Consider the following 27,231-nt stretch of genomic DNA (forward strand, 5'->3'; position numbering starts at 1 on the left):
GAGCTACATCTCCAGCCCTATTTTGTATCTTATTTAGAGACAGAGTCTCACTGAGTTGCTTAGTGACTTGCTTTTGCTGAGGCTGGCTTTGAACTTCCAATCCTTCTGCCTCAGCCTCAGGAGCTGCTGAGATTACAGGCATACACCATTGTGCCTGGCTATTCCTATCATTTTTAAAGGAATCTAGTTAACTTTTATAGATATTTATGTGGTATGAAGTCTTACCTGGTAATTAATACTATAGATTGGAAATCCGGTGTTTGAACTCAATCTTAGTGGATCAAATAAACAATGACTAGAAACTCTAGACTGCAGGGAAATTGAAGTATCTTTATTTGTCTTCATGTGAATGAAGATCAAACATCATCAAACAAAAATCCTTGACTGCAAATTTTATACTCAGTCACTTATGTAGATCAATGATTATTTTTAAATGCTGCTATAAAACAGTTTTACTTAAGTAAATATTTCTAGAGTAAAAAATTAAGATGGATTTTCTCAGAAGTATTGTGTCAGGTTTTTTCATTTAAAGCCATGACTGACTTATGTGACTAATCTAAGTTTTCATTTTTTTTTTAGAATCATCACTCATTTTGAAAGTCACTCTTTTTAGATGTGATGGAACACCGGCTAGCACCTACCCTTACTGAAATACCTCTGATACCTCCACTTATCAATAGCGAGCTCATGTATCAGGTAAAAATAGTTTTGCTTTTCTTTTCATTGTAACTGTTTAAAATATTCTCAAATCTAGCATTAGTTTTTATTTAGAAAAGTGTTCAATATTTTATGATTGACCACTTATTTGGGAATATTTTCATTTTTTATCTTCCTTGTAGGCCTTTTGAAAATCACTTAAGGCATTTAACATAAGCTTAACCCACATATAACTTCCTTTGGAGTTGATATAGCTGATTTTTCAGACTCCTTTGATCAGTACAGAAGTCCTGATGCTGTGTTTTAAAGTCTATAGTACCTACAGTCTCTTTTGATTTAAAAAAAAATATGACGCTAACATATTCATATTCATTCACAGATGAGTTCAGCTTCCTAATATTTAAAAGTATTGTTTGAACAGCAATGACTTCCATGTATATGATCAGTTTCCAAAAAGGAAGAAAGAGTATAGTTCAGATTTAGCATTTTCTCCTTTCTTTATTCAAGAGAAGTCCTATCTCAATATGTTCTGTACAAAGATTACTAACTCTTCTTCTCTTGAATTAAAAAAGAGCAAAGATGTATATCTAGCTTATAATTTTGTTTGAAGTAAAAGTGGTTGAGTTAAAATTTCATTTAAATTAATTTTTTTTTACTAGATGGAGAGTAATCATATAGACCCCACTTTTGCAATACACTATTCCACCAATTATTCACAAATGCTGACTCATCCCAAGAGATATTCCAGATGGCCTTCTTGTCCTCAGTACTGGATACAACAAGTATGTCTGAATTTTACCTTTAGATTAGAAGTTTTATTTTGTGCTTTTCGTTTTATGGAGCCTTTATTTTGGGGAGAGGGACAAGGGAGAAGTTGATCTTTGTACATCAATTCACCTATTTTCTGTGATCCTACTAAGTTTTACTTGGGTGCAGGAGGACCTTTTCTTACTAAGGAGTATTGAATTTCCCCCACTAAGTGTCCATTGATTCAGTGTACTCTTCTCCTTGAGTTTTTTGTTTGTTTGTGTGTGTTTGTTTTTTTGTGGTGTTAGGGATTGAACCCCCGGCCTTGTACATTGACTAGGCAACTGTTCTGCCACTAAGCTACTCCCACAGCCCTCCTTGAGCATTTTGAGCCATCCATAGTTAGTGGATCTGAATATTATTTTAAGGGTAATAATAAATTTTAATAGATTGGTTCTTTTTAGGGAGCCAGGCACATTGGTACACGCCTGTAATCCCAGTGGTTTGGGAGCCTGAGATAGGAGGGTCACAAATTCAAAGCCAGCCTCTGCAATGTTGAGGTGCTAAGCAACTCAGTGAGACCCTGTCTCTAAATAAAATATAAAATAGGGCTGGGAATGTGGCTCAGTAGTCGAGTGCCCCTGTGTTCAGTCCCAGTACCCAAAAAAAAGTGTATCATTAAAGAATAATTTATTTCTAGATTATATTGGTACAAGTTAACGCTGGGGAGACCCTCACTATCAAGTCTGATGATGGGACCATTCAGAATATTCAAGGTGAGTTAAAAGCATAATTATTTTTGTGTTATATTATATCAAATAGATTAAATTTAAATATTAGAGTGAGATTACTAAAATCTCACTAATAACCTTTATGGTTGGAGCTAGATTAAATACTGATAAATTAATATAATACTCATAGGAGCTTCACATTAATATAACAATTAATTCCATCTTGCTAATCTTACTAGACAACTTCATAAGAAAGGTACTATAAAAAAGAGAGATTAGAATTCCATTTGAAGAAGTCCATATTTTGGAGATTTGAATAGCCACTTATAGTTTTAGACTATTCCATAGGACCACTAAAGACCTTCAGACAGCTCATTCATTCATACATTCAACACGCATTTCTTTAGTGCCTAGTATGTAGCGGCATTGTATTAGACATTTAGGGTATGATAATATACAGAGGGGAAGGGAAAGATAACATAATAAATTATGTATATAATTTCATATAGGTGTATGAATTTTATTATATGTAATATATTTTCATTGTTTTTATATAAAGATATTATGGCTTTATTATTACCTATTTCAAATTGAGATGATTTTTATTTTAGTACAATTATTTTGTATCCTAAAGTGATTTTTGAGATATATCTCAAGAATTTCTACAAATATTATTCTCTAGCAATGAATTTCATATGGCTACTATTTTAAAATTATCGTGAACTATATTTATTATTTTCCCCATTACTAAAAATAGTTACCATTCTAGGATTTAAAGCCACATATATATTTAGAACTAAGTACTATTTATAATTTCAGATAAAAAAGAATGGTTACATACAAAAGTCTCTTTTGTGCTATATTTTGAGTTACTATACAATCATATGTTTCAGACAATAAGAATACCTAGTATAAATATAGAGCACCACATGAGTGATGTTGGGTCCTCCTTTATAAGGTACTGTTTCCTAAGATAATTTCACTTTAATATTATTGGTGGGAAACCTTAAAATGAAAATTAATTTAAGTTTATTATACATCACTATAAGAAAGATATTTTGTGGTAGAGAGTAAAACTTAAATTTAGCAATATGTAACCATCATAGGTGAGAAAGAACTACCAGAAGGCTGAGAGTTCTTTTTCATTAGCAGTATAATTTGCCAACATTTTTATGATATAAATTTTACCCAATACCCATTATGTGTTTCAGTTATTTTCCATTGGTTATGATGAATTCACAGTGATTTATTTATGCTCTGAGTCCCCTTTGTGAGTAAACAACACACACTTTCAAAATGACTAGCTTCTGTTGAAGTTTAGTGCTGATTTTCATTTTGCAATTTTAACTGGTTCCTGTAATGGACTTTGTTTAAATTTATTACAGTATTTATTGATAATAATTTTCCTAGGGCCTGCTGATGTACCTCTGATGTCACCAAGTGGAACTTTACCACCAATATATCTTCCTCCTGGTTACATGTCTCAGGTATGATAGTGTGGTTTTTATTTGGTGTTCTAAATTATAATTTACCATTTTTCATTATGTCACTATATAAGAGCCTATAGGCATAGGTGGCTCTTTGATAAAAGAACTTCTGGAATAGTATTTATGTATTCACTTTACTATTACCATCATTACCAAAAAACAATGGCTTTTAATCAAACCTTAAAATGTAATTGTTTAAAGTGACTTGATTTTTAACCCAAATTCCCTTGGATTGCCTTGTAAATGATGCATAACTTATCTAATAAATTTGGATCTCTTAATCCTCCATTCTTTTCATGGTTGTTTCTAAGTAAGTTAATCCATTTTAACTACCTATTAAATTGCAACAGTAATTACTTCTGATAGTGTGTGTTCTTTAGTCCTTAAAATTACTTAGTACTTTCTGTTTGGTAGTATTTCATTCACAGACTACTACAGGCACATTTAAGAAATTCCTTAAATATTTATCAAGCACCTAAAATGGGCAGGGAGGTATGTATGGCTTTTGAGATTAATAAGATGTTTCATGGCCTTGGAAATTTAATAAATAATTGAGAATATGTCTGTTTATGCTTCTTCATATTTTTTTTTATTAGTGACCCTATCTGGTTCTGTGTATTGCACAGCTGAGGAGATGAAGAACATATGCTAAACAAGTCAATAGTTTAATTCTAAATAGACTTATCTATTGGACAATAGCTAATGAAAACAAGTGCATATACATCTTTACTCATCGATTTCACTTTAAGGAATTTATCCTTAAATTTGTTTTTACAAATTTGGAAAATAAATGTATGAGATTATCCCTTAAAATACTGTTTGTAATCACAAAGGTTTGGAAAAATCCTAAATGCCTGTCAATGAACAACCTTATAATACAGCCACATAATGGAGCACCATGAAGCTGAGCAAAATATAACAGAAAACTATATATTGGTATAGAAAACTCTCCAAGATATATTGCTGAGTACAAAAAAGCAAGTACAGAGTACTGCAATTAATGTTAACTTTTATATAGTAAAAAAGAAGGAAAAATAAGAATCTACATTCTTATTTGTTTGTGTAGGCATAAAGAAATTCTGGAAGAAGTCATAAGAAGCCTAGAGTAGTTGTCTACTGGAGGGAATTGAATAGATAAAGATTAAGAGAGAAATTTAATTTTATAATTTCTTTCACCTTATGGTTTTGAAGTATGTCAATATATTATCCATGGTCAAAAATTCCTTTTTAGGAAGAGGATTGAGGGGGGAGGGAAGAGAGGTGGGAAAGGGGAGGAACAGGAATGAAATTGACCAAATTATACCACAGTGAATCCCACTTTGTGTAATTATAATGAGCCAATTATAAATAAATACATAGAAGGAAGACCAGTAGAGTACAGGAAAGGGGCCAGGGGAGGGAGAGGGAAGGGAAAAGGAAGTATTGGAGATTGAAATGGGCCAAATTATATTATGGATTTATAAATATATCCATAGTGAACCCCACTGTTATATATAAATATAATGCACTAATAAATACAAAATACTACCTCTTTAAAAAGCCATGTATATATATAGGAAAAAGGAAGAATTAATCTTGCTTTCTGCTTTACATTATAGTTTCATTTAATAATTGGTTTTTGATGTTTGATTTCTTGATTAAGATCATAGAATATAAATCAAAATTTAGTAGGGAAAATCTAATGTTTATGATTTCTAATATATATTATGACTCTCTTCCATCTTAGGTAGTAGAAGACAATGGGATTCGCAAGATTATCATTGTGCCTCAGACAATTGACTATCGCATGCCCATGCCTGCTCCTATACAACAAGTATCACACTTCATAACACCACCCTCTCTTGTATATCCACAAGCCCCTCAACTGATGTTTCCCCAACCTCATGTGGAATTTCCAATACCTTACATCCAAGAACTTGTGCCTCAGCAGCTACCGCCACTACCACCACCATTGCCACCACCACCACCACTGCCACCTCCACCGGCAACATTTATTTACCAGGAGCATCACGGTAGTGTACAATTTTCTTTTTGGGGGGTGGGGTACCAGGGATTGACCTCAGAGGCACTCCCACAACCCTAACCCTTTTTATGTATTTTAATTAGAGACAGGGTGTCACTGAGTTGCTTAATGCCTTGGTGTTTCTGTGGTTGGCTTTGAACTTGCCATCCTCCTGCTTCAGCCTCCCAGGCTGCTGGGATTATAGGCATGTACTACTGCACCCAGCTATAATTTTCTTAAATAAGAACTATTTTGAGTTTGTTAAAATTAACATATATGGACAATTATTAAAATGAAAAAAGTGGAATATAGTAACATTCTGTGAAAGATTACATTTCATATAGTAGAACTGATGTCATTACATAGGGAAAATGTTTATTATTCCTAAGGTTTATTTATCTTGGGCAGAATGTTCATTAAACACAATTTTCTATAAATATTTGTCATACTTTGATATAGCATGTGATTTAGGACATTAATTTTTGCTGACTGGGTCTATTATAACATCAGATTGGAAAAATTATTAAAAATTTTTTGATTACTAACGCCACATACTTGGAATATAAAAGACACTGTGAGGTTGACATTACAATTATCTTAAGAACTTAATATTTGGAAGTGGAGTTACTACAAAAGTAAACCCTGTATTTACTCATGTTTTTCTTTTTATATAAGCCAATATATTATAAATATGCAGACATATACCTAATATCTGTTAAGGCAAAGTGGGAAAGAATTTCAAGTAATGCATGGTTTATTGATGCTCTTTTATTGGTTAGGTAAGAAAACTTGAAATATATAATTAGTGTGATTATTAAACATCATTGTATTGTCTCTTTTAGAAACCTACTCTCATGGAAGAGCAAATTATAACCAATTTGATGAAAGGGCTGCTAAACTGGGAGAATATATGAAGAAAAAAATGAGAGAACGCCAATTTGGTGGATACAAGAATAGTTATATGGTTAACAACACCTCTTTGATTGTAAACAAAACTAATGATTTTTCTAGTATTTCTGGTACTCCAGGCGCTTACTCTGTGCACTGTGCTCCAACCACCTACACTGCTGACAATACATCCAACATTTATACTGTGGAAAATGCTCCAAGGACTTACACTGTTGGCAATACTTTGAGCACCTGTACTGTGGACAGTGTCCCATGCACCTACACTGTTGAAAATACTTTGAGCACCTACACTGTGAACAATACTTTAAGTACTTACACTGTGGACAATGCTCCAAGTACCTATACTGTGAACAATGCTCTAAATATTTATGCTGCTGACAATACTCCCAGTACCAGCACTGTTGACAATCCTCCAAACACTCCCAACACTGACAAAACTCTCAGTAATTCTTCAACTGACCATGTCCCTAACACTTCCACCTCAGATAGTACTCCTTGCCCTGACAACACTGATAGTGTTACAAGCCCTTCCGGCACTAATTATGTTCCCATGACAACCACTTGTGATAGAACTCCCAAGCTATCAACTATTGACAGTACACCAAGCTCTCCTATTTCTGATGGTGCTCCCAACACTTCTGTCCTTGAAAATGTTCTCACCATTTCTGTCATTGATAATGCTCCCAGTACTTCTACCATTGATAATGCTCCCAACACTTCTAGCATTGATAATGCTCCCAGTACTCCTACCATTGATAATGCTCCCAGTACTCCTACCATTGATAATGCTCCCAGTACTCCTACCATTGATAATGCTCCCAGTACTCCTACCATTGACAGTGTTTCCAATACTCCTACCATTGACGGTGCTTCCAGTATTCCTACTATTGATGGTGCTTCCAATACTCCTACCATTGATGGTGCTTCCAGTACTCCTACCATTGATGGTGCTTCCAGTACTCCTACCATTGACAGTGCTTCCAGTACTCTTACCATTGACAGTGCTTCCAGTACTCCTACCATTGACAGTGCTTCTAGTACTCCTACCATTGACAGTGCTTCCATTACTCCTACCATTGATAATGATTCCAATACTCCTACCATTGTTAATGCTTCCAATACTCCTACCATTGATAATGCTCTCAGTTCTTCCAATACTGCCAGAACACCCAGCACTGCTAGGGCTCTGGTTGAGAGTAATCATGGAAAGAAATTGAATGCTATGGGAGGTGAAGACAACAAACAGAAATCAGGTGGAAAAGAAAACAAGAACCAATCATCAAATGTAAAAGGTAAAACCAAAAGTTTGGTTTAGTTGACAGTGAATAAACATTCCAATGTTTGGGACTCTTAGCACATTTTAAATATTTAGATGCCATTTTCTGCTTCCATTTCCCTTTTTCTTCTCTGTATATAGCTACCTATAAATTATTTTTCTAATTTATTTTAAATTGATTAATATTATTTTTGATTGAAAATTCATAATTTTATATATTTATGGGACTGAATGCTATGTTTTGATATACGTACACTGTGTAGAATGATTAAATGAAGGGGTTGGGGTTGTGGCTCAGTGGGAGAGCACTTGCCTAGAATGTGTGAGGCACTGGGTTCGATTCTCAGCACCACATATAAACAAATAAATAAATAAAGGTCCATTGATAGCTAAAAAAAAAAAAAGAATGATTGAATGAAGCTAATGAGTATACCAGTCATCTCACTTAAGTTTTTATGGCGAGACATTTGAAATTTATTCATTAATTTGAAATATTCAATACAGTATTATTGCCTATACTCACTCTGCTGTGCAATAGTTTTCAAAACGTGTTTCTCCTATCTGAAATTTCAAACCTTTTTATTAGAAACTCCCTGTTCCCTCCCCATCCCCCAGAGCCTGGTAACCATTCTATTCTCTACTTCCTATGAGTATGAATCTATTAGATTTCACATGTATGGAAGATCCTGCAGTATTTGTCTTTCCGTGCTTGGCTTATTTCACTTAGCTTAATGTTTATGTATGTTGCAGCAAATGACAGGATCCCCACCCCGTTTTAAAGATTAATAGTATACAAAACCATACCAAAAGCTCCTTTTTAAAATCAAGAAGAAATAACTGTCCTCATGTAACATTTGTGTACCACATAATTTTTTTCAGTTGCCTGCCAGTAAAATATTCAAATTGCTCTACAGTTCTGACCAGTTCACATGATTTTAAATTGAGGACTTTTGTTCATCTTTTGTTAGAATTTGTTTAGTATTTTATACTTGGCACTGCTCTCTTTAAATCTTTTAATGTAAATTGCTATTAGGTATTTATTTATTCTCTTGGTGATATATTTGTAGTGGGATAATGAACATCTAACCCCTTTTTCTTCTTTTTGCCAATGTAATATTTATATTGGTGTGCTTTTTTTAACTTTTAGAATGCAAAACAGGACACAAAAAGAAATGCTATTACATCTGTGAGAAACCCCTTGTAAGTAACCAAAATGAATATTTAAGCATTCCTTTTCATTTGTTTTGATGTTTGAAAACCTGCAAATTCACTTGTATTTTATTTTTCTCTTATTTTTTCCCCCACATTTTCATTGGTGCATTATAGTCTTGCATAGTTTTAATTTAAAGCTTTTACAGAGTTATTATTTCATAATCTTCTTTAGTAACCCAATAAGTGAAGATCTGATGTGGCATTGTTAAGGATAGGATTAATGGCTCATTGTTTATTCACAGTATTTAAGTACCCAACATGAGAACAATAATATAGTTAATATCAAGTAAGATTTAAGGAGACTATATTATAAATTCCAGATTATAATTTTTTAATTATGCTATTTGAATTTTTGCTATTTTAGGTTTCTGATATCCAAACAAGATCTGCTGTTATTTCATGGCATCTGCGTGGTTCTGAGACATGTGATCATACTAGATCCCCTGTAACATTTGAACTGGCAATATCTAATAGTGGTAAAAATGGAAAATATAAAACCGTTTATACGTAAGTCTTTCTTTTTAATCAGTTTTCATTTCTTATAATTCAATTAAAATATTCTATCTAAACATACAGACCCCAATTATGCTGAATTCTAAAGGTTTTTCTTTTTCTAAGCTTTGAATGCATTTTCTACAGAAATCATTTTCTACATGGTAGTAAGCTACCAGATCAGTCCACTAAATTCATTGTATTATAAATATATTAGAGCTGAAGGGGCACTTTAAATATCAACTGGTCCATTCTTTTCAGTCTAAAGACTTCTTATTTTGGTGAATTTGAACTCAGGAAAAAGTAAACCTCTAGTTCTCCTTCTCATTTTTCACTTAGGTCATTTTAGGACAAAATAAAGTTTCACATAACTTTCTAATGCCTTTGGGTACACAAGCAGTATACATTGCCACAGAAATTTCAGACTTGATCTCTACTAGGGATTTCATTATAGGAGCTAGTTATAAGATGGAGGCTGTGATAGTAACAGATGAGCTCAAGAATGCATCCAAAAGCTAGAACTGGGACTAGGGAGGACAAATTAGAAGACTAGTAAGAACACTCTCAGCCATTCCCAACAGTTTCTGGACTAGATGGGGATATGCAGTCTGCAAGAGAGTGAGGTAAGAAGGCATAGTGGGAAGGAAATCCAAATGGAGAAGGAAGAAAAATTTCTATACCCATCAAACAACTAGGCAATATCATCCAGAGATCAGGGAGCTATCTACACAATATTTTGAAAAACATATCTTAAACTTTGCTAGAATTTGTCATCTGTACTCAGAGAATCAATGAAAATTTGAATTTGACTATAGATTGTGTAAAATTTTGTTTCTTTTATAATTAGGTAAATTTTTATTGCAATATACAATACACAATATTGGGTAGTGTAAATGGAAGATGTGAAAAGCTGTGTATAAAATTAACTTCATGAATTTACATGTCAGTCTTTTCTAGTATTATGCACTCTATAAAATCATTGTTTTTCATTTAAAAAGATTTATTTACCAACATTGTAAAAACAAAAAATAAAAACTTGCCTAGTGATCACTGAGTGGAATTTGCTCTAAAGTATCAATTTGTAGCTTTTTTCAAGTGTGTTTTAGGACATAGAGCCTGAAGGGAGTTCCTTGAGATAGTAGAGTACCACCTAGATGCTTGTGATTATTCAGGAAGACATATAGACATGGGAAACAGTCACTTTCTTCATGTAACAGATAGGAGCCCACTCCAGAAAAATTGCTCTGTGTGACAGAATGAATAAATTGCATGACATGTGTTGTCTGATATTTTTCACATCTACACTATTTAAAATAAACTAGTTAAAAACAAATCTCTATTATTAATACAGTGTAAACACTATGTAAGGGTTAAGATAGTAAAATTTTGTTTCTTAAAGCTATATTAACTTGGCATTCAAATAAAGTATTTTGGATTATTGATACCACCCTTTTTATTGGTTATTCAAAACATTACAAAACTCTTGACATATCATTTTTCATACATTCGATTCAAGTGGGTTATGAACTCCCATTTTTACCCCAAATACAGATTGCAGAATCACATCAATTACATATCCACATTTTTACATAATGACATATTAGTGACTGTTGTATTCTGCTACCTTTCCTGTCCTCTACTATCCCCCCTCCCCTCCCCTCCCATCTTCGCTCTCTACCCCATCTGTTGTAATGTAATTCTTTCTCTTGTTTTTTTTCCCTTCCCCCTCAAAATCTCTTATATGTAATTTTGTATATCAATGAGGGTCTCCTTCCATTTCCATGCAATTTCCCTTTCCTCTCCCTTTCTCTCCCACCTCATATCTCTGTTTAAAGTTGATCTTTTCCTCCTGCTCTTCCTCCCTGCTCTGTTCTTAGTTGTTCTCATTATATCAAAGAAGAAATTTGGCATTTGTTTTTTAGGGATTGGCTAGCTTCACTTAGCATAATCTGCTCTAATGCCATCCATTTCCCTGCAAATTCCATGATTTTGTCATTTTTTAGTGCTGAGTAATACTCCATTGTGTATAAATGCCACTTTTTTTATCCATTCATCTATTGAAGGGCATCTGGGTTGGTTCTACAGTCTAGCTATTGTGAATTGTGCTGCTATGAACATCGTTGTGGCAGTATCCCTGTAGTATGCTCTTTTAAGGTCTTCAGGGAATAGTCCGAGAAGGGCAATAGCTGGGTCAAATGGTGGCTCCATTCCCAGCTTTCCAAGGAATCTCCATACTGCTTTCCAAATTGGCCGCACCAATTTGCAGTCCCACCAGCAATGTACAAGAGTACCCTTTCCTCACAACCTCTCCAGCACTTGTTGTTGTTTGCCTTCATAATGGCTGCTAATTTTACTGGAGTGAGATGGTATCTTAGGGTGGTTTTGATTTGCATTTCTCTGACTGCTAGAGATGGTGAGCATTTTTTCATGTACTTGTTGATTGATTGTATGTCCTCCTCTGAGAAGTGTCTGTTCAGGTCTTTGGCCCATTTATTGATTGGGTTATTTGTTATCTTATTGTTTAATTTTTTGAGTTCTTTGTATACTCTGGATATTAGGGCTCTATCTGAAGTGTGAGGAGTAAAAATTTGTTCCCAGGATGTAGGCTCCCTTTTTACCTCTCTTATTGTTTCTTTTGCTGAGAAAAAACTTTTTAGTTTGAGTAAGTCCCATTTGTTGATTCTAGTTATTAACTCTTGTGCTATGGGTGTCCTATTAAGGAATTTGGAGCCCGATCCCACAGTATGTAGATCGGGGCCAACTTTTTCTTCTATCAGGCGCAGAGTCTCTGACTTGATATAAAGCTCTTTGATCCATTTTGAGTTAACTTTTGTGCATGGCGAGAGAAAGGGATTCAGTTTCATTTTGTTGCATATGGATTTCCAGTTTTCCCAGCACCATTTGTTGAAGATGCTATCCTTCCTCCATTGCATGCTTTTAGCCCCTTTATCAAATATAAGATAGTTGTAGCTTTGTGGATTGGTCTCTGTGTCCTCTATTCTGTACCATTGGTCCACCCGCCTGTTTTGGTACCAGTACCATGCTGTTTTTGTTACTATTGCTCTGTAGTACAGTTTGAACTCTGGTATCGCTATACCTCCAGATTCACACTTCCTGCTTAGAATTACTTTTGCTATTCTGGGTCTTTTGTTTTTCCGTATGAATTTCATGATTGCTTTATCTATTTCTACAAGAAATGCCATTGGGATTTTGATTGGTATCGCATTAAACCTATAGAGAACTTTGGGTAATATTGCCATTTTGATGATATTAGTTCTTCCTATCCATGAACGGGGTATATTTTTCCATCTTCTAAGGTCTTCTTCTATTTCTCTCTTTAGGGTTCTGTAGTTTTCATTGTATAAATCTTTCACCTCTTTTGTTAGGTTGATTCCCAAGTATTTTAATTTTTTTGAGGATATTGTGAATGGGGTGGTTGTCCTCATTTCCATTTCAGAGGATTTGTCGCTGATATACAGAAATGCCTTTGATTTATGCATGTTGATTTTATATCCTGCCACTTTGCTAAATTAACTTATTAGCTCTAGTAGTTTCTTTGTAGACCCTTTTTGGTCTGTTAAGATATATTATATCATCCGCATATAGTGATAATTTAAGTTCTTCTTTTCCTATTTTTATGCGTTTAATTTCTTTTGTCTGTCTAATTGCTCTGGCTAGTATTTCGAGGACTAAATTGAATAGAAGTTGATACCACCTTTTGATGCATCTAAAATGGGTTAAATTTATTGAAACTTCAGGGCAATTTGTGGTTTGATTGTCAATTAAATTGATAAGATTAAGACTGCTCTACTTAGCATATTTTTTAAAAAATATGTGTGAGATACATTACTTAAAAACGCTTTTTTTTTTTACAGTGGTAATGGAGTTATATTTACCCTACGTGATCTACAGCCATCCATGGCCTATTTTTTAAGGTAAGAATTCCATCTTACACAATCTACCCACACAGCCTGTAGCCAGCCAAACTTACCAGTTTGATCCAGTTCACTACTTAAAATTTCTGCAACCAACCTATTTGCCAGCAAAGTGGGCTTTCCTTCAAACTTCAAAATAACCACTCCAAATCCAGCATTAGTTCACTTTTTCATTTAAAACAGATGAGAGAGTGCTTTTGGAATTAGTATCTGCAAGGACCCAGCTGTGTTCTATTAGTAATTTTTTTTATAATTAGCTGTTAAGAAATGTGTCTGGCAATCCGAGTTTGTGATTTAATACATGCGTTATAATAAGTATTTGAAAATTTTTACAATTGTCATTACATTTTTAGAGTTACAACCATAAGAGGCTCGGGACACAGAACTGTGTCTGAAGTGTCTAGCTTCACAACACCAGGCTGTGAACCGGACCCTCCACTTGCACCCAAACTGATTAACCGATCCAAGAGTAGCCTGAATTTACAGTGGAAAGTAAGGATTGTACTTACAAAACACAATTTTAAAATGCTCTTTTTACCATATCTTTAATTTTAAATGTGAATTTATGCATGCCTCATCTGACCTCTTTCCCTAGCACTTTTTCTATACAATAATCCTTCTCTTCTATCTGCATCAAGTTTCAAGTGAGAAATATCAATAAGAATTTTGTTAATGAAGCTGAAGAACTAATTTCTAAAACCTAAATTTAGTTACTTACAATTATAGTTACCAATAAATTTACCTCACAATTTACTTAAGTATTAATTTTCTTCTTTTGTATATAATTTGGAAAACACAACAAAGCACAGAATCTAGACATGTCTTAAAGAATGTAAAATATGCATTTTAACTTTAAAATTAGGATTGCTTTAAAAACAATATAAGAAGATTCATTCACAGTAATTTATGTCATTTTAAATGTATATACATATGTATGCAACATATGTAAAAACAGCTGATCATAATTTTATCTTTCTGATATTTCTAGGGTTCCAATGATAATGGTTCCAAAATAAACAGCTTCCTTTTGGAATGGGATGAGGTACACAATTTTATCTTTAAAAACATTTGGTTGTGAATAATTACTAATGTCATGATGAATTTTGTTCTTAATTTTATAATATTCTAATACTTTGTATCTATCATTAAGGGTAAAGGTGAAGACTTCAAATGTTGTTATGTGGGTACCATGAAACAATACAAGATCCTTAAACTGAATGCTTCTACAAAATATTCATTCAGATTAGCTGCCAAAAATAACTTTGGCACAAGGTACATTGAATTATTTACAGTATTTAAAAGTCTGCCCTTCCATAAAAACCTGAAAATAATTTATCCTCCTTAATCTACTTTTCAGTGTCTTCAGTGAAATAGCAGTTTTTCATACATCAGGAACTATGCCTCCAACACCCTCACCTCCCAAACTAAAAAAAGCAGGAATCTATAGCTTGTCACTAGAATGGAGTCCCCCAGCTAACTCAAACCCAAATGACAGTCTTACTTATGTACTGGAAATGGAAGAAGCTGGATGTGTAAGTTTACATGTTTTAATCTTGAACCTCAGTGTTAGGTACATTTTATATGCATTTCTCACGTGAAAAATACTTAAATTTAATTTGTTTAGCTTACTATCTACTCAGTTCAATCAGAGATTATATGATTCCCAAGTCTACTCTGGATGAGATCAATGCAGAGTCAGAATTATGCAAGCCTGAACAAATATGCAAGTCCTGCAAATTAGCTAAATGTAGCAGTCACTGTAAGGACAACATAGAGACGCAGAGAAATGTGTTAAGTGTCCTCAACTTTAAGCCTCTTCTGAATGATCTTGAGTGGTCACACAGATTTTCAGCACATTAACATAATGCTATCAAGCTATGTCCTTTCTTTGTCTTCTTAGATTCCTGATGTGGGTGGGCAATTATTTTATTTCATTCTGAACTTTCAAATCTATACCAACAAGGCTAGTCAATTTCAAAAGTAGCTATAAATTGTTGTGAATATTTTACCACAGTTGAAATAAAGCAGCTAACATTGAAAAGTCTTTTATATTGCAAGAAGTATGCAAAGTGCTTTCACATATATAATCTTACTAAATCTGAAAAGTAGGAGAAGCCCTTCAAAGAAAAAAAAATCATCTCTATCTTTTAATATGGAGATATGAAGGTTCAGAAAGACTAAGGAACTTGATCAGCACTATCTAGCTGGAAAATAAAATGTTAGAACTTGAACCCAGGCCTTCCTGATTCCTAAATTCATCATCTTTCATTTCCAGGCATTAGGTTTTAAACCTAAATACAATGGAGAAGACCTCTCATACACTATAAGAAATCTTCAGAGAAGTACTACATACAAGTTTAGGGTATGTAGATATAATTTATATATTTGTGTCATATTTTAACATAAAATAATACTCTTCACTAGAGATAATGAGACTTAGCCAGGTGCTGTGGTGCACATCTGTAATCCTGGCCGCTTGAGAGGCTGAGACAGGAGGATCACAGTTCAAATCCAGCATCAGCAATGGTGAGGCACTAAGCAACTCAGTGAGTCCCTGTCTCTAAATAAAATACAAAATAGGGCTGGGAATGTGGCTCAGTGGTCCAGTGCCCCTGAGTTCAATCCCTGGTACCAAAAAAAAAAAAAAAAAAGGAGACAATGAGTCTTTTTTCTTTGAAACTATTTAGCATTTAGTTCTCAGAAATTCTCACTCAAATAACTTGCTTTTTATTTGCAAACTGTACACTATAAAACTAGACATTTATTTCCAATGATCAAGCAAGGAATTCTCTTTTACTCAAATAGATGTTTGCCTACAATATGGAAGGAAGAAGTAACCCCAGTGCGGAAGTAAAATATACTACCTGTCCAGATAAGCCTGGGCCACCTAGAAAACCACACATAAGGGGAAAGATCCATGCACATAGAGTGAAAATCGGATGGGGTAAGTAATGTTAACGTATTCAAATTTTGCTCTTTCTATCTTCACTTTTCAGAGTAAATCTTCTTTTAATTGCCCTCAACTTTATAAAATATTGTCTAAATCATTTTTAAAAGAAATATTCTGCCATATAATGAACTTAGGTGTAAACAATATTGTTTCTAGTTTTCTTTTGAATTTTCTATTGCTGTATCATTAATTCACACATAAACAAATTGTTGAATTTTATGAGTTATTAAATATTATGCTTATTCCAAGTAAAATTACATCTAAGAGGCCACATTCAGAAGGCCACATCAATGATAAATATCACCTTGGCAAGAAATTATATTTATACAAATATTTTTGCCTCAAAACTAGAGAAATGAATTTTTATGACACATATACTTGACATTTCAGTCTCTTCCAACTAGCATTTAAAATATTATTTAAATGCTTTATGGCCAATATCTAAGCATGTGACTTGTACTATAGTTTATAATCTTTTTTTAAAATATTTGTATATTAATTCAAAAAGTTTAATTTTGTTTTTTCCTCTGTGAAAAAATTAATTTGTGAGATAAAATTCCAGTGAAACACTTACAAGTTTATCAAGCTTTTTCAAGTTAATTTTATATCTCCTTCCAGAATCACCCAAAGATAATGGTGGAACAAACATTTCAAGCTATAGTTTAGAAATTAGTGAAAATTCAAATGGTAAGACATCATCATGTTTAAAGATTTTATTTTGAAATAATATTAGACTTTACCTAGAAGTTATAAAAATGGTATAGAGATTTCACATGTAAACTTTTCACTTGGCTTCTCCTAATATTATTATCTTAAGATAACCATATTGCAATAACCAAAATCAGGAAATTAGCATTGGTACAGTCCTATTAACTAAATCCCAGAGCTTGGATTTTTTGATAACAAATCATGTTTACTTACTGACATCTTATGATTTTATGGTTAATTCTACTTGCAATTCAATTATTTAACTATATAGAGAATTGAATCATTAATTTCCAAAACAGTTGCTACTGAGTATATATATAATGTATCATGAGGACCTATAAAATTTATGTGACCTATAAAAATAAATTGGATAAATTTGCTTTTATACCTTCAGAAAATCTCTGGAATACAATCTACACTGGCCCCACAAAGGAATTTTTATATGACAATTTGAAACCTGGTACTACATATAAACTGAGAGTCTTTTGTACTTCTTCAGTAGGCCAAAGCCAGGTGAGGAAAGAGGGGAAATTTTTTAAATTAAGATGGGAATGAATATATTACTAAATGTTTTATAAAACTGATCTTAAATTTAGTAAGTCACAAGGTATTTTGTATTTCTCTTAGCCTTCAGATATTTTGACCATTCAAACACCAACTCTTTCTCCTGTATCTTGCCGTCACCCACCCTTAAATGGTAAAACGAAGTCCAAAGAAAGGAACCTTCAAAGTGGTGAGGCTTCCTTGTCTGATTTGATGAATTCACCTCAATTTCCTATTCTGAATTTTTTTGCACATTAAATGTTATTATAGCAGAACAAATAGTTTTTAATATAAAATCAAATATTGCTTAGCAAATTGTTTCTCAATATTGAAAACCCAAAAATTTTAATGTCTGTAAATCAAATTAAGAAGTTAATTGACATAATCAATGTTTTGAGTCTTCTGTTGCTTTAAGCATTTTTAAATAGAACTGTCTTAAATCATTTTGTATTATTTTAAAGAAACACCTTAAAAATTATTTCTAGGGTTTGAGAGTGTAGCTCGGTAATCGAATGCATACTATGCATATACATAAAGCCCAGGATTCAATCCTCAGCACACAAAAATCTTATTTTTTAAAATGTCAAATTCATTTTGTGTACTGTACAGACAATCCTTCTGCTAATGGAAACTCTGAAGCACTTGTACATGTTAAAAAGGCAAAGGGTAACCAAGATGACACAAAAGAGCAACCTGGCTCGGAAGATGGATGCCTAGTGAGTAAATTAACTCCTGAGGAATCCACAGTTCTTTGGTTAAAAGTAGCAAATAGGGCTGGGGAAGTTGTACTACTTGGTTGGCCCATTTTATTTTATTTCACTTTGGATAAACATATGCTTCTACTGTCGTTTTTTTCAAAGTGAGGAATGACCATACCTGCAAAATCATTTATGCATTTGCTTCTTTGTTTTTTAGCTTGGATCTCATTCAGTGACGAGTGAAACTGTACCAGTCCCAGGCCCTCCTTCTCATTGTGGTACACCTGTGCTAAACTGCAGGGGCCCAACCTGTGTTGTTGTTAGTTGGGGAGTATGTTATCAATTTATTTTTATTCATTTTTGCTAATACAAAGGCACATTAGTACATTTAGAAAGTTTTTGAAAAGCCTAGAAATCTGTAAGAAATTAGATATTAGAATTAGGGTCCTAAAGATCTTGGACCATGGTTTCTAGAACACATCTAGGACCTAATGCCAATGGTGTTAGGAAGACTACAACAATGATAACCCTGCTCTACAGATCTATATTTAAGGAGAATAATAAATTTAGAAAACTAAAATAAGCCATCAATAGGTAGTAAACTGAATTTTTGAAACCAATACAAGAGGGCTAGGGTTGTAGCTCAGTGATAGAGTAGTTTCCTACCATGTGTGAGGCACTGGGTTCAATTCTCAGCACTGCATATAAATAAATAAATAAATAAATAAATAAATAAATAAATGTCCATCAACATCTAAAAAAAAATTTTAAACACAAGAGATAATAAATTTAAATCAATTTACAAAACAGTATTTTAAAAAGAATTTCATTGATAAATCTCTGTTTTTTAAGAATTTCCCTAATTGTTTAGCCATATAGTATATTTATATTTTTCTTCCCTTATCACAGACTAAGTAAAGTGTTTTTAGCATTGACACAAAAGCTTAGTCTGTTAATAATAAATTACATCTGATTACATCAAACACTAACCAATACTAATTAAACAACATTAATATATGTTTGCTTTTTTAAAATAACACTTTTGAAAATAATTTTAGAAAAGGCATTCACCTAATATGCAGGATTTAGCAAATCCTTTTACTTAAATTTTATTGAGCGCTTTAATGTAAATTACAGTGTCCTGCCTGTGTTTGTTTATGTGTCTATCTCATAGCATCTGATTCTAAATTTTAACATTGAAAAGGTCATGTTGTAGCTCTCCACAGTATCTAATGTAGTGACCACTTAGAGAAGAACTCAATTTCTGTATTCATTACATCTTATAGATTCCTGAAAGCAATGGTGCTGAAATCACTGATTATAGACTAGAGTGGGGACAAAATGAAGAATCAATGCATTTGATTTACACTGGTCCTTGTCTGCGTTATGAAGTTAAAGGTCTCAACCCTGCAACTACTTATTTTTGCAGAGTCCAGGTAAACCTGATGCTTCCTCCAATGTAAATGGGAAATAGCTATTAACCTACACTGTCCACATTTGTAATACTGATAGCATTTTCAGTGTAGACCAGAAGCATGTCCATGAGGAAAGGACTTCCAAATCATAAATATTTTTAATATTCAGCAACAGCATTCTGAGCTCTCCTTCACATGCCATCTGGCATCCACCTTTCATTCCAACTTGATCTGTCATTATTTCCTCTACAATTTTGTATTTCTCAAATTTCCCTGAACTTAGCAATCACCTGAAATGCTTATTACAAACACTAATTCCTACAACCCATTCAGATATGAACCAAAATTTCTAATTCAAAGTTTTGCTAATTGGTATATTTAATAAACACCCACAGTGACAATTATTAAGGAAATATGCATAAAATCTTTATTCCGAACAAGCAAGTCAACTCAATCACCACCCCCAAGTATACCTTCTACATTAATACGTACTGTGCTATCTGCCTGTTTTGTCTCTTATCACTTTTGCATTAATATGTTCCTGAAAATCTTAGTTGGAACTAAGAATTATAGCAAACATTACTTAAAGGTTTGGAGAGAGTCCAAATTTAAAGTAATCCAATATGTTCTGCCTATAAAATTTAAGTCATCAAAATATCCTAGGAGAGGCTAGGGACATAACTCAGTGGTAGAGCACTTGCCTAGCATACACAAAGCCCTAAGTTCAATTCTCAGCACTGTGAAGAAAAAGGTGGGGTGACCAATACCATAGAAACTCTAATACTGGGCATCTAAGCTCCGTCTCCCACTGCCTTTCATAACTGAATGTCATTTTATTTATTTATTTATTTTACCCATTGATCAACATTTTCCCTTCCTTCTCTCCCCAGCTTCTGGTAACTATCATTCTACTCTAAATTTCTATGGTATCAACAGTTTTAGATTCCACATGAGTGAGATCATGCAGTAGTTTTCCTACTCTGCCTGGCTTATTTCACTTAACATAATGATCTCCATTTCCATCTATGTCTTAGCAAAAGAAAGGATTTCATTCTTTTTATGGCTGAATAGTATTCCATTGTGTATATATACAACACTTTATTTATCCAGTCATTCCTTGATGGACACTTAAGTTCTTTTCATTTCTTGGCTATTGTAAATAGTGCTACAATGAATATGAATGCAGACATACTGATTCATTTTCCTTTGGATAAATAGTAGTGGGTTTGTTTGTTTGTATATTAATTCAATTTTTAATTTTTTGAGGAACCTATATTGTTTTCCACAATGGCTACACTAACAATGTAACAATTCCCACCAACAATGCATAAGGGTTTGCTTTACTCTACATCCTAATCACCACTCACTATGTTTTGTCTTTTAATTAATAGCTATTCTTAGTGGGATGAGGTGAAATTTCATTGTGGTTTTGATTTGCATTTCCCTGATTAGTTATGTTTGTTTAGCATTTTTCATATATATGTTAGCTGTTTGTGTGCCTTCTTTTGAAAAATATCTGTTTAGGTCTAATGTCCATTTCCATTTTTTGCCAGATTATGGTTTATTTCCATGAGCTTTGCTCCTCCAGATCAACCCATGTCCCCCTGCTTGCTATGCAAACTTCTTGTTTTTTTTCTCTTTAATTTAATAAATTTAAGCTGATACATAAAAACTTAAAATCTGTACATATTAATGAGGTACTCTTGGGCACATATGCCAGAGAAATGAAAACTTAAGTCCACACAAAGACACTGTGTATGAATTATCATAGCACCTTTACTTGGAAGAGACCAAAAGTAGTAAAAAGAGGTTGAGGAAGGACTCTAAAAACTCAACAGTTAAAAATTCAAAGAACCCAGTTAGAAAATGAGCAGAAGACATGAACAAACAATTCATAGAAGAGGATATACAGATGGCAAATGAGCACATGAAAAGACGTCCAATTATTAACTAAATGCACAATGAGATGCATTGGCATACCTATCAGAATGGCCAAACTAAGCAGGGTGTGAGGTGGCACATACCTGTAATCCCAGAGGCTTTGGAGGCTAAAAAGCAGGAGGATTGCAAGTTCAAAAGCCAGCCTCAGTAACTTAATGAGGCCCTAAGTAACTTAGCCAAGACCCTGTCTAAAAAAATAAAACAAACTATATGTGTATGTATAAATATGGCTGGGGATGTGGCTCAGTGATTAAGCACACCTGGGTTCAATCCCTGGTAACCTTCCCCCCACCAAAAAAAAAAAAACCAGCTAAACTAAGGCACAGTCAAAACACCAAATACTGTCAAGGAACAAAGAAACTGGATCGCTCATATATTTCTGATGGTAATTACAGCCCTTCTAGAAAAGAGTATGGCAATTTCTTAAAAAATTAAAAATGACCTGGTTGTAACATCATACTACAAATAAGCAAAATATTATGTTTGGAGGAAAGTAGGTAAAGGGTATATGTGTATTTATAATGATCTCAAAATAAAAAGATTTTACCAAAATCCATGAAATTTGTTGAATGGATATGAACGTCTAGCTACCACCAACAAAAATAGAAAGTACAACAGGAACAAAAGGGAAAAAAAGGTTTGGTGTGGTGGTTCCATTTTAGCACATTTTTTTTTCTGAAGTGTCCATATTAACACTCTTCACTTATCTTCCCTTATATACACTCTTTGCCTTCCTGATTATGCAACTTAAAAGTTCCTTTACATATTTCAGCAACTTAGAACCATATTGTTTGCATCTGAGTTTATGGAAATTTATTTCATTATGTAACAACATGGTTTATGCACAAAACGAAGTAATAATGAATCTCTAACGAAGCATATACATTTTCAGGCTGTAAATATAGTTGGAGTTGGAATGTTTGGAGGAACTGGCGTAGTAACCACACCAGCAACTGTGCCAGCAGTAGTGTCAATGTTACATGAAGTTGAAAACAAAGTTCCTGCCAAATTAGCATCATCCTGCCTTGCTATTAAATGGGAGGAACCAGATTGCCATGGCTCTCCTATCACTGGATATAATATTGAATATGGAGATAGAAAAATCTTGAATGTTGGTAGAGTAACAGAGTGTCTTCTAAAAAATCTACAGCCTGACACCACATATAAGTAAGTCATTTATGGGGGCTGGGGAGGTGGCTCAAGCGGTAGCGCGCTCGCCTAGCATGCGTGCGGCCCGGGTTCAATCCTCAGCAGCACCATATACCAACAAAGATGTTGTGTCCGCCGAGAACTAAGAAAAAATAAATAAATGTTAAAATTCTCTCTCTCTCTCTCTGTCCCTCTCTCTCACTCTCTCTTTAAAAAAAAAAAAAAAAAGTAAGTCATTTATATCTTACTTTGAGTGAATGGAAAGAGCTTTGAGAATTTTGAGCATATCTATATTTTGTATATTTTATTTAATCTACATAAGATTTTTTTTGAAAAGTATTCTGCTACATTGGAGAAATTTGGCTTTATTAAGAGCCAGTTTCTTTCTCATCAATAATTTTCAATAGTGATTATGCAAATTTAAGAGTTTTGATTTGAAAATTTGTCTCTGATAGTGTAATATCATGGTCAATATCCTATATAGGGTTACTAGGGATTTAGCATACATGTAGAAAATCATTTTCTTTACTAAATATAAGTGAAAATATCTTAATTTTTTCTCTTAACACTAGAATCAGAATTCAAGCTATCAATCATTATGGACTAAGTCCTTTTAGCCAATCAATAAGAACCAAAACCAAGCCACTACCACCTGAGCCTCCACATCTTGATTGTGTGGTCTATGGACATCAGAGCCTCAAACTGAAATGGGGTAACACTTCAAACAAAAGACTACTTTCCAACCTTATAAGCTATAACTTGTTAATGGCAGATCGTTCTGGCAGGTAAACTATTTTTCTATACATATATTGTAATAAAAATGGTTTAAATTTTTATTATCTTAATCCTATAATCCATAGTGGTTGTAATGAACTAATTAGATGTAAAAGCAACCCATTACCATAAATTTTTTTCTCAATACAGCTCTCTATTTTTGCCTCTTCCAAAGCACTTTTCCATTTACCTAACATACTTTAAATACCAGGGAATAGAAGGTATGGAAAGAAAGAAAACCAAAACCTTGACAATTATATTTATGATCTGCTTTTTCTCCCCATTGTATTTCATCTTTCTGGCTTTAAGTTGCTTTCCTTAGGCCTTATTGAGGTTTTTAAAAGGTTTTAAGTTACTTATATAAAGAGTTACTTGTGGAATAGAATTATATGGGCTTTGTATAGAGAAGTTTTTCATAAAGTTGATAAAATAGATAGCAACCTAAAAACACACTGAGTGAGTATAAAAAAATCTTAACCATGGATATCTAAATTTTCAGTCTTCCCTGCCAGGTATAATTTGAGGCTAGACCTTTCCTGTATAGAAAGAAATTGTAAATGTGCAGATGGGCACTTTGGAAAATTTAGTAACCAATGAAAATAACCATTTCAAAACCTTGAAAAAACAAGAGCTACTTGTACATGTAACAGGTGATTAATAATATCACTTCCCCCATCTCCATTCCCTCCCAGATTCTCTATCATTTACCATGGGCCTTGTCAAACTCACAAAGTGCACAGATTGGGTGAATATACTCAATACAAATTTAAAATTCAGGCATGTAATGAGGCTGGCGAGGGACCACTTTCTGGCGTCTATACTTTCAGTACAACCAAAGCCCCACCACCCACACTTAAAGGTAAGTATTATTTGCCATAACACTGAAATTTGCTTAATTTGAGGTCCAGTAGCTCATATATAAAATTTAGTAGCACTGATTATTTAAATTCAGTAATATAATACCAAAAGAGACCAGTATTTAATTATGGATTTGAAATACAAATGTAGAATTTAATGAGACTCCAAAAATCCATATTTTTAAATATCTTAGAAATCATGTAATCCAGCCAACCACTCTACCACCACTACTATTTTTAAGAGAAAGAAGCTAAGTCCCTCAAATGGTAAGTAATTTAGCTAAAGGGCACTCAGGATCAGTGGCAGAGTCGAGATTGGATTATAGGCTCCTGATTCCCATAATAGTGCTCCTTCTGCTTTGTCATGATATCAATTCCTTGGTGTACCTTTTACTTTCTCAAATGGTTAATTACATGACTTATCAATTGAGAGCTAAAAAATAAGGCCCTGTAACCTTAGTTTATTTCAGAAACTCTAAATTCACTCTCCTGATTTGAACAGTAAAACAAAATACATAACAATGAGTCTAATTTAGTCTGTAGATCCTGGGATTTGAGGATTTTTTTCCTTCTCAGGAGTGAAATTTAGTTGTTCTAATCCATGCACATGAGTTTTATCACTATTATTAAACCATTTTTCTTCATAGTAAAGTGTTATAACTAGAACATATTGGAATTAAATATGATTTAGACCACAGTAATACCTTCCCCTCTTCCTAAACAACATCCCTATATATTTAAGCCTCATTTTCACAAAAGGTAAGATTAATAATGTAAAATAAACAGCCTGCCCACAGTTGCTTTCAAATGTATATGAAAATGCTTCCAAATGTAAAATGTCCAATAGAAATACAATGCAGGAGATTGTACCAGAAGGGAATAAACAAAAATAACAAAAGTTGTAAACACATCTTAATAGAAAAACTAAAAAGTATGCATTATCAATTGATAGTTTTAGTTTCTTAAATTTTTTATTAGTGATTAAGATTCCTGATGAAATAGTGGTGGTATAGTTAAAATAATAAATGTATCTATGTATTTTTTAATTAAGTCTATATGGGCTGCCATTTAATGGTCTTAGAATTGTATGACAAATTTCAGTGTATCCAAGATCATCTAGAAAAAAAATGGAATCCTATAAATTGAATTTTTCTTTTTTTAGCACCTAAATTACATCACCAGAATAACAATATTTGTGACATCAAATGGGAATCTTTGGAACCAATAAAAGGAGATCCCATTGTTTACAGTCTTCAGCTGACCAGTGAAAAAGGAACTGAATTGGTAAATTCTTGCAAATTTATTGTTTTTATAGTTTTATATCATGTTAAGAATTGCACTTTTGTCAAGGAGTATGATATTCTTTAAAGATGCTTGAAGTAACTAAATCTTACCCAGTTCATCCTCCCTAATGGTTATGTACATAATGCTTATTTTAGACAAATAGCTTGATCATTTAATTAGCTAATTACTATTGAATTATTTGGTATTTCTTGATTCCACTGACCACAATCAGTGACTCAATTCCAAACTAATGCAATTAATTTTAACAATTATAAATTTTTATTATTTCATACATTGAACAAAACAATCTAAATAATTCTGAATGCTCTTAAAACATTAGAAAATAGTGAATTTTTAATTTTGTTGTGAAAATGTTCTTGAAATGAATAGAGTCATAGCTTTCCTTGTTATCAAAAATATAGATACACAGTTAGATAGATAAATGAATAATTTTCATTTTAACTTTTTTTTTTCCTTTAGATTTACAAAGGACCGAACACTTCATTCTCCTTTTCCAACTTCCTCACAAATTCACATTATCGCTTCAGGGTCTGTGCTGGACGCCAATATCAAAATTCTGCTGGGATGCAAGAAATCTGGGGACCATATAGTCCCAGCACTCTTTTCTCAACTCATAAGCAACAGCAGGGGCCTGGTAAAGGTGGGGGAGGAAAGGGAGGAAACAATCCTAGTGAAGAGAAAGATGAAAAGCACAGAATAGAGATGAGTGATGATACATTTGTTCTAATCCTTGTGATAGGATTTGCACTTGTTGCCATTCTGTGTGCTGTTGCAATTCAACACTTCCTAATCAATTAGTCTATTTTTGTGCCTTTTCTCCACTTAAGGAAGTTCTAAAACAAGTTACATCAAATGTAGTAATTGTTAGATATCTCAGCTCTTAGTTAAAAGTAAAAGTCATTTGGTAGAAATTCTTTAAAACTTTTACCTAATAGCAAAAGAACTGCCTTTAATATTCAAGAAATCCACTGTGACATTAGAGGAGATTTTCTTCCCTTAGGGAATATGTATATTTAAAATTCATAATTTTAGAAACAAAAACACTTCCATTGATATGCAAAACTAGAATCTCTGTGGAAACTATTTCCTGCCTTAATTTTTCAAATAAATATTTTCCAAATTTTTTGGAGTTATGAGAAAACAGCATTTTCAAATTCTATTTAGAACAAAATGAGAAAAATGAATTCTACATGTCAACTTACATTCATATCAAATAATAAAATGTATCTACCAAACTTCTCCATGGTAATTTTTTCAAAGTAATGTACTCAGCTATTGGTTTGTGCCCTGGTAATTACTTTGTTACTGCGGAAATAGTAATGTATACACTTTGCTATAATGGGAAATAGAGGAAATGGAAATTAAGAAATGGAAAGACATTTAATACCTTTCTAAGTTTTTAGAAAAATATATCCTGTGTTGGTTACCTTCTAATCAGAACCG

At 33.2% G+C, this 27,231-nt stretch overlaps 1 protein-coding gene across 1 annotated transcript; it reads left to right on the top strand.

Annotated features, from left to right (window-relative positions):
- The first annotated feature begins 577 nt into the window (after window positions 1-577).
- Window positions 578-27,178, top strand: LOC101976832 (fibronectin type III domain containing protein 3C1). Its single transcript, XM_040282544.2, has 26 exons — window positions 578-696; window positions 1,317-1,439; window positions 2,105-2,180; window positions 3,546-3,622; window positions 5,349-5,634; window positions 6,467-7,825; window positions 8,957-9,009; window positions 9,386-9,528; window positions 13,389-13,448; window positions 13,802-13,940; window positions 14,437-14,490; window positions 14,599-14,720; window positions 14,806-14,980; window positions 15,724-15,810; window positions 16,254-16,392; window positions 17,017-17,085; window positions 17,501-17,619; window positions 17,734-17,839; window positions 18,259-18,365; window positions 18,565-18,678; window positions 19,634-19,783; window positions 22,596-22,870; window positions 23,425-23,637; window positions 24,319-24,485; window positions 25,646-25,767; window positions 26,248-27,178. Exons 1-26 carry the CDS (start codon window positions 619-621, stop codon window positions 26,584-26,586), a joined length of 4,752 nt encoding a protein of 1,583 aa, XP_040138478.2. The 5' UTR covers window positions 578-618; the 3' UTR covers window positions 26,587-27,178.
- Window positions 27,179-27,231: the final 53 nt, after the last annotated feature.

The sequence above is a fragment of the Ictidomys tridecemlineatus genome, chromosome X (genome assembly GCF_052094955.1).
Source record: "Ictidomys tridecemlineatus isolate mIctTri1 chromosome X, mIctTri1.hap1, whole genome shotgun sequence".
NCBI lineage: Eukaryota > Metazoa > Chordata > Mammalia > Rodentia > Sciuridae > Ictidomys > Ictidomys tridecemlineatus.